The sequence below is a fragment of the Mercurialis annua genome, linkage group LG5 (genome assembly GCF_937616625.2).
Source record: "Mercurialis annua linkage group LG5, ddMerAnnu1.2, whole genome shotgun sequence".
NCBI classification, from domain to species: domain Eukaryota; kingdom Viridiplantae; phylum Streptophyta; class Magnoliopsida; order Malpighiales; family Euphorbiaceae; genus Mercurialis; species Mercurialis annua.
The window spans coordinates 15,909,304-15,924,073 of NC_065574.1; the positions used below are offsets into that span (position 1 = coordinate 15,909,304).

General features: G+C 33.4%; 1 protein-coding gene across 1 annotated transcript; it reads left to right on the forward strand.

The window, feature by feature from the left end:
• The first annotated feature begins 8,738 nt into the window (after positions 1-8,738).
• Positions 8,739-14,375, forward strand: LOC126683404 (uncharacterized). The gene is made up of 13 exons (XM_050379281.2): positions 8,739-9,092; positions 9,400-9,589; positions 9,692-9,764; positions 10,179-10,326; positions 10,416-10,525; positions 10,772-10,912; positions 11,000-11,141; positions 11,221-11,361; positions 11,931-12,091; positions 12,208-12,282; positions 12,481-12,619; positions 13,098-13,367; positions 14,042-14,375. The coding sequence occupies exons 1-13, from the start codon at positions 8,901-8,903 to the stop codon at positions 14,192-14,194; spliced, it is 1,935 nt and encodes a 644-aa protein (XP_050235238.1). The 5' UTR covers positions 8,739-8,900; the 3' UTR covers positions 14,195-14,375.
• Positions 14,376-14,770: the final 395 nt, after the last annotated feature.

The window sequence follows — 14,770 nt, forward strand, 5'->3', positions numbered from 1 at the left end:
ATACCTCTGCATACCTCTGAAATATCTGGACCAACCTCATGAGCTGCTCTTAGTAGTGGCCGTGTCTAGGGTGAATTTGCAACTGCAAAAGGCAATCTATTATGAACCACAAAATTTCCAAATGCTTTCATTACTTTTTCTTTTTGACTTTTGAACCATTTGGTTTTAATTTTTGGTTGTTTTGCTGGAGCTCTTTTCTTTTCTAATTCAACTTCTCTAGCTACTAATCTAATACTCGGTGTTGATGCAGGTGCAAACCTGCGCTTCCTCCACTCCTTACACGAACAGTAAATGAACGGCCAAAAGCATGTTTTTTTGTTGACCACTACCACTACCACCACCAACATCATATTGATCTCCCCTGCTTCTTCTATATTCATCTTCATGATACTGCTATACTTTATTGTCTCGCTTGTTGAAAAGTTTCATCTTCCTCCTCATCCTCCTCTACATCCGGTTCGTTCATTCGAGCACATTCATCTTCCACCTCTTTCGATCTTTTTGCTTTATCTTTTTTTGCCAAACTAAACTCCTTCATAAGTTTATACATATCTTTTCTTATATTATCAGAAATTTTTGGACAGCTACTTACTTGACCATATAAATGAGCCAGATGTTGTTTTAAACGAGTAATGCCACTAGTAATTTGTTTACCACAAAACGAACAAATCACTTCGCCTTTATTTTCGGTTGTAGTAGCAAAATTCCATCCAGCATCGTCACTGGGTTTTGATCCAGATTTTGCACGTGCTCTAGGCATTTTTATTTTAATATGCCAATAGAATAATACTATCAAAGAGAGTATTTCGAAACTTATTTTTAATGTGCCAATAGAATAACACTATCAAATAGAAGAGTAGTATTTCGCAATTTATTTTTCATGTGAATAAAAAAATGGAGATGATGTGTATTTATAATGCATTGGCAACTATGTATACCCACGGACTCAATTCATTTTTATATCAATTATTTGCCTTTATTGTCTTATATGCCAATAATTTATATATGGTCAAACCTCCATGATTGTAAAAATAAATTATATCATCAACATGTGTATAATTTTAACTTTTACATCTTTTTTTTTACAAAATAATGCACACCCATTAAGGTACTGCCTATCCCACTCTATTTTTTTTCCTTACAAAGTATACCCACTTCAATTGCATCACGTGTAGCATGTCAGTGTTGTTCATCTTTATCAAAAAGCACATCACCTTTCTGTCAAAAATCACATCATCTTCATCCTTTCTTTTCTTCAGTTCTTCTGCTTCACACTGTTACCTTTAGGTAACGGTTCAGTAACGCCGTTAACCTGTTACATAACGGGAATAATGGCTGTTATTTAACAAAATATGAAACGGTGTTGCGTCACGGTGTAAACGGTCACGGCAGGTGAAAAAAATAATGTGACGGACGTTATTTAAATCCATGTTGATAACGTAGTGATAACGTCTTTTATGGGCGAAGCAATCTTACTAAAATCGAATATTATTAAGTCAAGTGAATAACCGACCCATCATCGAAATATCATGCACAACCTAGCATCTCGGTTAGAGGATGATTTGATTTTAACTTAAGTTGTGTTTCTAGACTCGTCGATTTTCGTGCTTCGGAGTCAAAGCAGGTTCTGTTGATGGCCGAGTTTTCACGTGGATTCGCACGCAGTGAGTTTGTTGTGTTATTTACCGCTTTATTAAGTAACTTATGTATTTTAATATATAAATATTTTCGAACTGCTTTGTATGATTATGGAACTAGATTGGAACGAGCTACTCGATAGGCATTATCGAGACTGTGTGCACCGGTAAGTACATTGGGTTCGGCTTACAAGATGTCCGGTTTACTTTGGGATAAATGAGGATTTGTTCCCGTTTACTTTGGGTTATACTTTGGGTTTCATTTCAATACTGTTTCCATAATGCGATTAGTATAAAATGATTTATGTTTTTAATGATTTTAACTCAATAAATATAAATAATATTATGAACTCATCTCAATATACAGGACCCCGTTATTATACTTTGGGTTTCATTTCAATATTTGTTCCATAATGCGATAAATATTAGTATAAAAGGATCTATGGTTTTAAAGATTTGAACTTAATAAATGTAAATAGTATTATGAACTCATCTCAGTATATCTGACCTCGCTGTTTTCTCCATTTCCAGGATTTCATTTTGAGCGTGTCGGTGACCTCCATCTTTGTTGATTTCCTCGGAGGTTTATTTTTGGTTTAAAATAAAGATGTCAAATTTATTTAAAACTCTTAGACCGCAATAGTGATAATTATGTTTTTATTATTTTAAACTATTGTTATCAGATCGGTCTGACTGTTGTTTATGCATATGTTGGCATGTATTAATTTGGATTCAGATCATTTATATTATTGGCATGTTGTTGGAGTCTCGGGTTTATGCCTAGCATTTTGGTTATATAAATTGTTTATATAAACTGTTAGACTTAGGTTGGAGTCGCCATTGCCCCGATTATGGGTTTTGTGAAGCTTTATTTGTATTGTGTGGTTATCTTCTAGGCTACCTACGGGTTTTGGAGCTACCACTCTCATACCCTAGCCGCCGGTCACGGTCTCTGATTTTGGGTCGTGACATATGCAAAGAAAGATGGATTTCCTGACAAGAATGAAATTCGCTATAAAACAGGATTAGTAGTTAAAGGCTATGCTCAAACGGAGGGAATTGGTTATAATGAGGTTTTTTCTCCAGTTGTTAAATATTCCTCCATTAGAATCTTGTTGGCCTTAGTAGAGCAACTGGATATGGAACTAGTTCAAATGGATGTAAAATCGACGTGTTTACATGAAGACTTGGATAAGGAAATCTACATGACTCAGCCAAAGGGATTCAAGGTTGCTAGTAAAGAGAAATTAGTGTGCAAACTTATAAAATCATTGACGGATTGTAGCAATCGCCAAGGCAGTCGTACAAGCGATTTCATAAGTTTATGTTGGTGCAGGAGTACACAAGAAGCAAATATGATCATTGCGTGTATTTGCGCAAGCTAAAAGATGGATCTTTAATATATCTTCTCCTTTTATGTCAATGATATGTTGATAGCTTCGAGGAATAAAGGAGAAATTGAGAAACTGAAGGCTCAACTCAGTTAAGAGTTTGAGATGAAGGATCTAGGTGAAGCCAAGAAGATTCTCGATATGGAGATAAATAGAGATAGAAGTTTGGGAAAACTTTGTTTATTTCAAAAGGAATATTTCAAAAAGTTACTAAAGGGTTTTGGTATGAATGAACAATCAAAACCTGTTAGTACTCCACTCGCTCCTCACATGAAGCTGAGTGAATCTCTATCTCCAAAGAATAATGCGGAACGAGATTATATGTCAAAAGTTTCGTATGAGTGTTGTTGGCAGTTTGATGTATGTTATGGTGTGTACAAGGCCTGACATTTTGCACGCAATTGGGGTGGTAACAGATACATGCATGCACTTGGAAAGAAGCATTGGCAAGTTGTAAAATGGATTCTACGGTATATTCTGAACATCGTAGATGTTGGTCTAATATTTAAGCGGGACAAGAAAGATGGTCAAAGTGTTGTTGGGTATTATGATTCAGATTATGTGGGTGACTTAGATAAGCGGCAATCGACTACATGTTATGTGTTTACATTAGCAAAGGCACTGATTAGTTGAAAGTCTACTTATAGTCAACAATTGCTTTGTCTGCCATAGAGGCAGAGTACATGGCAATTACACAGGTCGTTAAAGAAGCAATTTAGCTTCAAGGGTTGCTTGGTGAATTGGGAATTGGACATAAGCATGTATACATTATGATAGTTAGAGTGATATTCACTTAGCAAAGAACCAAGTTTACCATGCCAGTACGAAGCTCATCGATGTTCGGTATCATTTTATCCAAGAGGTTATCAAAGAAGGTGGAATCCTACTTCAGAAGATTTTGACCTCGAAAAATCTTGTAGATATGATGACAAAAGTGGTGACAGTAGTAAAGTTCAAACACTATTTGGATTTGATTACTGTTCTTGGAATTTGAGAGCTGGTGTTTTAAAGCGCGTGGAAGGCACTACTGAAGATATCTAAGTCTGTAGAGAGAGAAAATTTACCTATGTGGAGATTTGTTGAAATAGGTTAATTTTCTTGCAGTGGGGTTTTGTCCCACACTGCTAATCCGGTGTAAAGGTAGGGTCTTTCTTCACCTATATAAAAGAAAGCCCACTTTCCACTTCATAAGCATTTCATCTCATTCTTTCTAAAGCAAACTAGCTTGCTACTTCGAATGTTTTGATTTGCTCTCTCTCTCTCTCGTTTGTATTTTGTAACAAACAAATAATGGAGTATTTTGGGCAGTACCCGAGGATGTAAGCCGATTATTTTGGCTGGACCTCGTTAAATTTTTGGTGTTTTTTATGGTTTATTTATTAGCTAACGCTCAGGCTAATTGAAGTTATCTATTGTGGAGTTGGTTTTATCGTGTTAAATTCTGTCTCGGAGGTTGGTACTTAACTGGTCCGTTTTTTACTCTCCAATCTATCCTGGGAATTTTTTCGGTATAATTATTTAGCACAATACATGATTCGCTAGCATAATCGACTGAGCTTCCGCAACAATTGGTATCATAGCTAAGGTTCTAAGGGTTTATTCTTGACGTACTAGTTAGCTATTGAATAAAGTTGGAGCAGAAATGTCGGGGAACAAAATTATGTCCTCATTGATAGCTTCTTTTTTAGGAAGAATGGCAACGTCAAATGTAATGCGGTGGAGACTTTTGATGTTACGAAACATTTCGGCATGTGGCAAAGTGAACTTCTAAACGCTTTATATCAGCAAGGTCTAGATTGAAAAAGAGGAGCTAGAAGATGTGGATAAGAGAGAATGTAGTAGCATCAATCGTTTAGCTTGTGGTACTATTTGGTCTTGTCTTTCCAAAGAGCAGAAGTATCCCTTCTAAAAGGAAACATTTGAGTGTAGATTGTGGAACGCATTGGAGGAGAATTTTTTGAAAAATAACAGTTAGAATAAGCTTCACATGAAGAAAAGGCTAATTTGATTCACGTATCTCCTGGGTACCACTATGAATGAGCACATCACAATTTTCAATCAGTTAGTAGCTGATTTGTTGAATTTTGGATGTCATGTTTAATGATGAAGATTTGGCTTTAATGTTGTTGGGATCACTTCCTGAAGATTTTGAGTTTCTTGAGACTACTCTTCTTCACGGGAAGGTTGGTGTGTCTCTTAATGAAGTTTGCGCTACATTATACGGTCACGACTAGAGGAAAAATGTTAAGAAAAAAAAACACTAGTGGTACAGTAGAAGCTTTGGTGGTTAGAGGCTGTCCAGAAAGCCGAATGAAAGGAAAGAAAGGGAGATCGAAATCCCTTCTAAAGAAAGACGAATGTGCCTTTTTCCGAGAGAAAGGGCACTGGAAAACGGGTTGTCCTAAACGGAAGAACAAAAGCAAGACTGATAATGAAAAAGTTGTCTTTACTTCAACTGTAATTGAGTGTGACAATGAAGATTCAGATCTTTCATTAGTTGTTATGTCATCGACAAATACTCCTATTGCATGGCTTCTAGATTCCGGTTGCAATCATCATTTGTGTCCCAATCAAAAATTATTTGTTGACTTCAAAGAGATATAAGGTGGAGTTGTTTACACGACAAGTGACATCTCGTTAAAATAATTTGAAAATTTAGTGGTTTTACTACTTTATAAATTATGAATTTTTAGTTTTTAAGAATTATTTATATTTTTAATTAAATCACAATTTAAATTATATATAAATTTGACTCTGTGTAAATTTGCGGACTTACAACTAGTTTTAGATTAAGATTACATCTTAATCTGTTAATCTGATGTTGCCTTGGTAGTCAAAGGTGTAAAATACTTAATTATATTATTTTAGTTCAAATACACAAATTTAATCTTTGGAATGTCGAAAAAACTTTTATTGTTTAAAAAAAATATAAGAAAAATTCCTCATAGTTTCTATAAAAGTATACATAAGCTCTTAAATTAATTTTGAGCATAATTAAACTTTCTTGTTTCAAAATAGAATAATTGAACCCTCTAAATTTTGAAGTATATAAATAAATCCTTTAAATACTGGATATTAACTCGCTCATGTGGCAGTTAGTGCAATCACATTTATTAGAAAAAAGGTTCATAAATGTTTTTAAGATCTACAATATCTCCAAAATTAATCATTTATTGATCTTTTATTGATGAATAAATTAAATTAATGATCTAATTGGTATTTTGTCAAATAAAATAATATATAAAAAGAACAAAAACAACCTCCTGCGAACTGACAAAAAGCGCTGGGTCTCTGGCGGCCGGCTGCGAATATGGGCGGGGACGACTGAAGGTCGAGGTGGTGGTTACGAAGGTGAGTAGAAGGAGGAGAGAAGCGGAGAAAACGAACAAAATTCTGCTTGCAAGAAGTTGTTTTTAAAAAAATATATATTTTAATTATAAATATTATTTGATTATTTATGTTTAATAAAAGAAGTAGGTGGAAAAGCGTTAGATTTTTTTATAAATATATAATCTTCAAAAAGATTATTTTATAACTTTTTTTCCATACGGTTATGAGAGACACGTCACCATAACAATTCTTTAAAAGGCAATAGGCTCAAAAACTACCCACCTATCAACTTTTTTTGATGGCCTACTTACTAAAAAAACCACCCACCTTAAATATTTTTTTGCATTTATACTGTGATCTAGAAAAAAGTTCATTTGCACACCATTTTGGGTTTTTAAGTTTCATCTCTACTCCAAATTTAAAAAATTTGACAACTTAATTAATTCAAAGATGAAAACACTAAAAATAATTAAATAGAAAGGTTATATTATACTTTTTTCTATTCGAAAAATACAAATAAATCCTTCACCCTTAAAAATGTGAAAATAAATCCTAAGAATTAATTGTTTTTAAAATTTTATTAAAAATTAAATAAACTAAATAAAAATTCCGATCCACCACAATACTCCTCTAATTTACGAACCCGCGACTGCTACTCCTCTTCTCAGGCGTGGAGGAGGATTTCCTCCTCCACGCCTGAAAATCAGAAAAAAAAAAACAAAAAAAAATTAGAAAAACATAAATCGACTTTGTTTTATATAAAGTGTATTTGTTTTATGTTTTTTAATTTTAAAAAGTTTTTGGTAATTAATAAAAATTAATAAAAAAATTTATTATTTGTTAAATTTTTGAATTTTTTTTTTGAAGAAGGTGCTTTTGGACAATTAATAATATTGACGTTTAATTAAAATATATGCTAAATTAAAAGATTAGTTTAATTTTTTTTTTCAAATGAAAAAAGTTACAAGAAGGGTAATGTTTAAGTAATTAGGTCTTTTTTCAATAGAACCATCACTTTATAACACGATCAATTTTTTTCTTTAAATTTAGTTGTTTTGCATATTTTATCATTATAATAATAAAATTGTCTAATTTTTTCAATTTAGGGTGCTATTGAAATGTAAAAATACAAAATAAGGTACAATTGTCTGTTTTACAAGTTGATGGTGCTATTAAAAAAAAGTTAAAGGGTGGGTAGTTTTTGAGCCTATTAACTCTCTTTAAAACATTAATGGAAGGAGGATTTAATTATTATTTTTAAAATATTAAGGATCTAATTGTGTCCAAAATTAATTTAAGAGATTATGCGTATTTTTAAGGATTATTTTTAAAATACTTCATTTTAAAATTTATTTTCAATAAATTTGTCAATCTTTTCATAATTTTCCACTCTACTAATAATCAACATATTTATATAAATACCGACTATATATAGAAGTTTTATCTCATTTTAGGTTCAAATTTTACATAACCACTCTCTTTTTCCTCTCTTCTCTCTCAAAATTCTCTCTTCTTTTCTTCTTCTTTTTCGTTTGATTTTCCGTTTGTCTCTTCCGGTTGCTTTTCTATTCGTCTTTTCCGTTCGCGCTTCCGTTCGTCTACTTCTGATGGATTTCTCGTCGTTTCCGGTCGTTTTTCTGTTCATCTCTTCCGTTCGCGCTAGTACAATCGTCTCTTTCATTCACGCTATGAATTTCTCGACATCGTTTTTAAATTGTGTAATTTTTTATGATAATTTAAACATTTTGTAAATGATTATTGTAGATATATGATTTTTTTATTTATAAAATTGTTCTATTATTCATATAATTATTTTGTCTTTTTCTTATTCATAATTTTTTTTATTTATGTTATTGATTTTGTAAAGAACGAATTTGGTGCATTTGCAGTGATTGTATATTATATTTATGTTATAGTGTATTTGTAGTGTATTTATGGTATATTTCGGTATATCTATGTTTTTTGGTGTAATTGTGCCGTTTTTTAAATATATCCATGGTGCATTTGCAGTGTTTATAATGTATTTGCAGTGTTTATGGTTTACACCATAAAAAACACTGCAAAAATGACATAAATACACTATATGTAAACTACCATTACACTATAAAAATACCATAATTACACTAAAAAAACACAATAAATATATTATAATATACTATAATCACACTAAAAAACATGATAAAAAATAAAAGAAATTACAAGAAAAATCTATATAAAAAGAAAATATTTAGTAAAAAATGATAAAAAGAATTTGTGAAATTTAAAAAAAAGAAGATATTTTTCGTAAAAAAAATCAAAAAAATAATGTAAAATTAAATAAAATAAAAAATAGTATAGTATAGGAAATTAACACTATTTTTTAGTGGATTAGGAGATTTTCTTGTTTTTGGAAAATGAAAATAGAAAAGATTTTGCCATTCAAAGGAATCGGCGGCAAAAACAAAACAAAAAGACTGTAGAATTAATTCATTTCCCTCCATTGAAGAGCCTATCTAGAACTTGAGTTAGAGCGAGAGAGAGTTAGGGTTGGAGCATTGCAGCCATGAAAATAGAGGAATCAGAAGATCCATTTCTTTCATTCGTCGATTACGCTACCTCCGTGTTATCTCCCACTCAACAAGATGAAGGAGACAGCGGCCCCGGGTGGAGCTGGATAGCGTCTCGACTACTCAAAACTTGCACCTCATATTCGAGCGGAGTCACCCCTGCTATTCTCCTCTCCGATCTTTTTCAGGCAATTTATTTTATATATTTACGTTTTTTGTTTAAATTCACTTATTTAACCTAATTCATTTATCATAACATATTCAGAAATGTTCAAAAACCAATCCCGATGACCAGAAAACTGACATCATTTTGCACTAAAGCATGCACAATCCGATTCGCGATCGCCTTACGAACACAAGAAAAATTAATTAACTGCTTTGACAATGCTAAACAGTCTTTGAACAACACATCGGATTTATCTTAATGAAGATTTGATTTGATTTTCGAAAAAATAAAACCTAGTTGATTGATTTGTTTTTGATGATGTGCTGCAGGCGTGGAATGAACAATGCAGAACGGGATCCTCATCTAAGAGAAGGCCGGATATTGTAAATCAAATGAAGAAGAATCACAAGAGGACTAAATTGCCTAATACCGTCACAATTGATTCTATTTACGAAAAGAATTTCCTTTCGTTAAATAGTGTTTTGGAAGCTGTTGTCGTTGATGCTTTTGTTCTTCCTGGTAGTTACTTAAAACCTATTTAAATTTAGTTTCAAACTTTTTTTTACTGTTTCTCACTGTTATGATTGTGTATGTGTTTTTATATTTGCCCCTTTTCTTTAGGTACCAATATTTATATGCTTTCTTTGGGTGATTTTTGGAGCTCCAATACCATTGAACTTTATCTTCACCGACGGTAAATATATCTCATTACTGTCTCCATAGCTATAAGTTCATTAGCTCATTCTAGATCTGCAATTTTATGTTATGTATTTGAATTAGTCATTATTAGTGCTATTTGGTTTTGATGTCAATTCATTACTGTCTCCATAGTTATCAGTTCATTAGCTCATTCTAGATCTGCAATATTATGATATGTATTTGAATTAGTCATTATTAGTGCTATTTGGTTTTGATGTCAATTAACTAAGTGAATTGGATTTGGACAAACATTCCCCTTTTGGTGGGCCAAAAGCTCACAAGTAAGACATGACGTGTTCCTATGTTCTCAAGCTTGCTAATGAAAACTGCAATTTATGTATTGCTGTTTCATCTATGAGGCTATGGTTTTGTGATGCAAGCTTAGTTTGTACCGGTTCTTTTGTGGTAGATACTATGACTTGATGGATCCTCGTAGTGGAATCTTGAAGAAGGGGAGGGAAGTTTTGCTTACAGGATGCTATCTGCGGACTGCCAGAGAAGGATCTGGGTGCACCCGACTTCTGCCTACAGAATATCTTGTGCTATTGTTAGATGATGTAATTATTCTAGACAGGAGCTAAACTTTTTGCATTTGTTTATTATGCTATAGACAGAGAAAAAACTATGTTCTTTTTCTCTGTTGCAGGACCAGGATGATGATGCCATGCTGATAGCAGCTCAATTTTGTTCAGATACCTTCTCTTCCATTTCTCTTAATGGGCCGAGTAATGGAGAGTCTTATTCATTACATGCAAGGTAAATTATTTGTCTTTCCCTGTAACATTAAACCTTTTGCCCAGCTGCTGTGAAATAGATTTTAGTTTTGTTGGTCTCACATTATAGCGTCTTGTAATTTGTGAGTATCTTTGTTTAGATGACAGTCAAATGTATTTCCAGATGGCAAATTTCTGGTTCTTTGCAAAGTGGAAAACTTTAACTAAATGCCGTGAAAATATATCAAAGTACTGTTAAAAATATTAATTTATTTCATTCTATTTGTAGGATTGAATCTATTGAGTCAATGGAAGTCAAAGGAGTATTTGATAATGTGCAGAGAAAAGAAATCACTCTTGTTGACAATGATGAAGTCCGCCTGAAATTTCTCTTATGGGGTGAGCAGGCTGTCCTAGCTAATCTTTTCAGGTAAACTTATGTCTATATTGTATATGTTTCCGGTGCTATCTTTCTTCTATACTGACAGTTATGAGCTATGCCGCTATTTTCATGCAGTATTGGAAGTATGCTTGCACTTGATAGACCATATATTGCCAGTTCCAAAGAGAGTGGTGTTGAAACAACAAGTGAAATTTGTCTTGAATATGGTAGTGCAACACAACTATTTTTGGTGCCTTTCACTCAACATGAAGAGCAAGTAAGTGGTTGATGGTAAATTAGTCAACTTCTGGACATTTACAATGTGGATTTCACATCTAATTTACATTGTTTATCAGGTGCAAGTGGCCTTGACACAAAATCGATATCAAGGATCAAAACTGATGAGTTCGGATCCTAGTCAAGGGCCTAAAGTTTCACAAGTGTCATTACCCTGCAATTCTCAGGGATCCGTTGACTTCACCAATTATCCTTTTCGAGTGAGTCTCTTCAACATTCTCCATGAATCAGTTTCCATTGAAATATGCCCCCTTTCCCCAATATCTCTCAAGAGTTGATGTCATGCTCATTGAACAAAGTTGCAAATCTACTAGCTTCAGAAAATAATTCTTAAACTTTGAGTATGGCAGCAAAGTAGTGGGAAAATCCATGGAAATTTGCAAACTCCAACTTTACTCATCTGACAACTATATGAGATACTTGTGCGAACGCCTAAGTAACTTTATAGATGCGTCTTCAAAACATTGTTATTGTGATTACTTTGTGAATTTGTTAGTGACGGTACTCTACGACTAAATTTAGACATTTTTATAATTTAAATTGGTGCTTTCCATGCAAACAAAGGTGTAGAAATTGGGCCTCGGGTCATGGCATTTTCATTTGCTCTTATATTCTAACTAGTCTAAATTTCAACTTTGTAATTGGAATGTCCTTAAACATATATTTCAATGAAAATATGCATAGCTTTCAGTATAAACTTGCTAGCTCTGGCTAATCTTAGATTTGATTGATTACTGATAATGTCTCTCACTTGTTTGAAGTTTTGCAGTCATTTGTTATTGATCTTCATGATAAGATGTCTAGCATCAGCCTCTACGGTGTTGTGACAGACATTTTCTGTGAAAGAAAAACCAAAGAAGCTATTTTCTTTTTAATGATTGAGGATTCAACAGGAAAAATTCGGGTAAAGCTGCACTTCTCTAAATCTTGGTATGAACTATGATAATTTCTTTTAACTGTCTAATTTGTTCCCTCCACAAATTATTGTCTCATATATGTACATATGTTCTCGCACGTATATTTAATCTTTCTTTTCCTTTTCTCAGGTCTCTGGGGAGATTGGGCCTTGGTCACACTATCTATGTATCTGGTTTATCATGCTACAAAACAAAACAAAAAATGTAAGCATATCTAACAGTTCAGTTGTTCATCTTCTTCCCAGTATATTGCATGGTTGGTCAGTCGGAAATAATACTTTAACAATTTTTGCATTTCCATTAATACTGAGCCTGGATCACTATGGTTTCAGCCTTTGTTTTGCTGTCAGGTTCATTGCCTTTTTAGATATATCTGCTCATGCTTGTTTATTTGCTTGGCAGTCTTGAGGTTTCATGGGTTGAAAATGAAGTTGGAGCTTTGTTTGTGAACCTTAGTTGCCTGCCAGCTTTGCTAAATTCACCTTGTCTTCAACAATTATCTTGCCTTTCGGATCTATCCTGTGATGCTAGTTGTACATATGTATGTTTCTTCCTAATTTTGGCATTAATTTTCTTGGTTTATTTTACTCTGTTAATGACATTACTATATGCTTTTGATGAATAGTTTTTTTTCCCGATATATGATGAAATTTTGCTAACTTAGAACATTGGGGTTACAAAAGGCATAATATCAGGTGCATGGACCAGCTCAACCATTGCATCTATGCCTGGTTGGTGACCAATTGCTTGTCTGCTAATAGGAAAACCTCCCACTCTTACCTAATAGAAGCCTGAAACAGCTAGCGTTTCTACTCTAGTATTTATGTCATAGAATCGTATGAGCTATGAACAAATTAATGCTGTCATTGTGGCAGTTATGTCAACTTTCCAAATCCATTTTACCTTTACTTTACTTAGTTTTAGAAATCTTCATCTTTAAGTGTTGCTGACACTTATCCTTGTTTTCATATTCTGATGTCTACTGCTATTTTTCTTGTCTTCAATGAGTAACCTTGCAGATTTGTCGTGTTCGGCTTGATCAAGTTGATCAGTGCCATGTCAGTACAAGATATGCACATTCTGTTTGTGGGCGTGCTGCAATCCAGAAACCTGATGGGTTTACGGAGTGCAGTTTCTGTAAAAGCAATTGTAATGATGAAGTTGTACGTACTTTCCACTTGAAAATCACTCTCGCAGATAAGAGTGCAAAGATGTTTGCATGGTGCACAGGCCAAACTGCATCAGAGTTGCTGCAAATATCGGCGGATGACTTCTACGAGCTTCATGAGGTAATCATTGAGCTTCATGACATCATATTTAACCAAAAGAAGTTTGATAAATTTGTGAAATGCTAAATGCAATACTATCTCCAAATCAAAATCCATAAGAAGCTAATTTTTACATTTTCTGTTTGTCCTAAATTGTTTAGACATTTGCCCCATTTGCTTCTGGGTGGCTTAGTCGAGCTGGGTTGCATGTCAAACCTAGCTTATCTGAACATTTTAAAGTCCACTATAACTTGTATTACTTTACTGCCATGCTGAGGTATGCCATTGTAAGAACAGCATGGCTTTTATCACTAGTTTTCCATATTCTGAAATCGAGTAGCAATCAAGTGCTCTTTTCTTCCAGAGACCTTACAAATATTTCCAACTATCAATTTTAAACAACAAGAAATCTCTTGTAGGCTGATATTCGTAGGGGGTGTGCAAAAACCTGAGCAAAATGGAATAGCCGAACTAAATTGACAAATTTCAGCTCACTTTTGGTGCAAACTTAACCAAACTGAAAATTAAACCCTAGTTCTGTTTAAATTTTTTAAATCCTTATAAAATTGGTTAGATTTAGTTTTAAAATATTAAAATTTTAGTTCGGCTTGGTTTGGACCAAATGCACACCCCTTTTCCGGGTAGGAAAGGTTAGTTTCCACATATAACTTTCTATGTTGTTTACTGACTGGCAGGACGAACAGTTTATGTATCCTTCTTCACTGGAGAATGAGAGCTTCATTGTTGCATTAGTAAATAGCAAGAGAGAAGGTTATGGTCTCCACGGTCTAACCCTGGAGACCGATACCGTTTCCTGGGAAATAACTCGTGCGCTAAGGAATGACTAATAAGCATTTCTGAGAATTAGCAAGCAAAACTTTTTTAACACTGAAAGGGCGAGATGATGTTTGGGGCTGCAAAATTCTTTTTGTTCGTGAAATTAAAATGTGAAAGTAAATAGATTGTGTTTACTTTGGGTAGTGATAGAATGATACGTTTGTGTATAACATGATTTATACAGGGCATTAAACTTCTATGCTACGTGCAAGGTATAAGAATCATTTCTTTTATCTCATATATATAACATGATTTATACAGGGCATTAAACTTCCATGATACGTGCAAGGTATAAGAATCATTTTTTCTATCTCATATACTATGACTTTTTTGCTCATTATATGTCACAAACTTCTATGATACGTTTGTGTATCTTTTTGGTAACATGATTATTTGTACTGCAACAACCAATACACGTGTCAATTTTAGCTAGTAAAATCAGTTATAACAGATTAAAATCTTATTGCTTATAAGAAGCAGGAATTGTATGGAAAACGGATGATTTTGATGATATGAAAATTCTTTATCTCTATCTTACTTTCTCTCTCTAAATCTTATCCTCTATAATTCTTCTTCTTCTTCCTTAT

Excerpts from the sequence above, each read along its gene's own strand:
- LOC126683404 (XM_050379281.2), top strand. The coding sequence starts at position 8,901 with ATGAAAATAGAGGAATCAGAAGATCCATTTCTTTCATTCGTCGATTAC. Across the intron at positions 9,093-9,399 it reads TCCTCTCCGATCTTTTTCAG|GCGTGGAATGAACAATGCAG; the intron begins GCAATTTATTTT and ends GATGTGCTGCAG. Across the intron at positions 9,590-9,691 it reads TGATGCTTTTGTTCTTCCTG|GTACCAATATTTATATGCTT; the intron begins GTAGTTACTTAA and ends CCTTTTCTTTAG.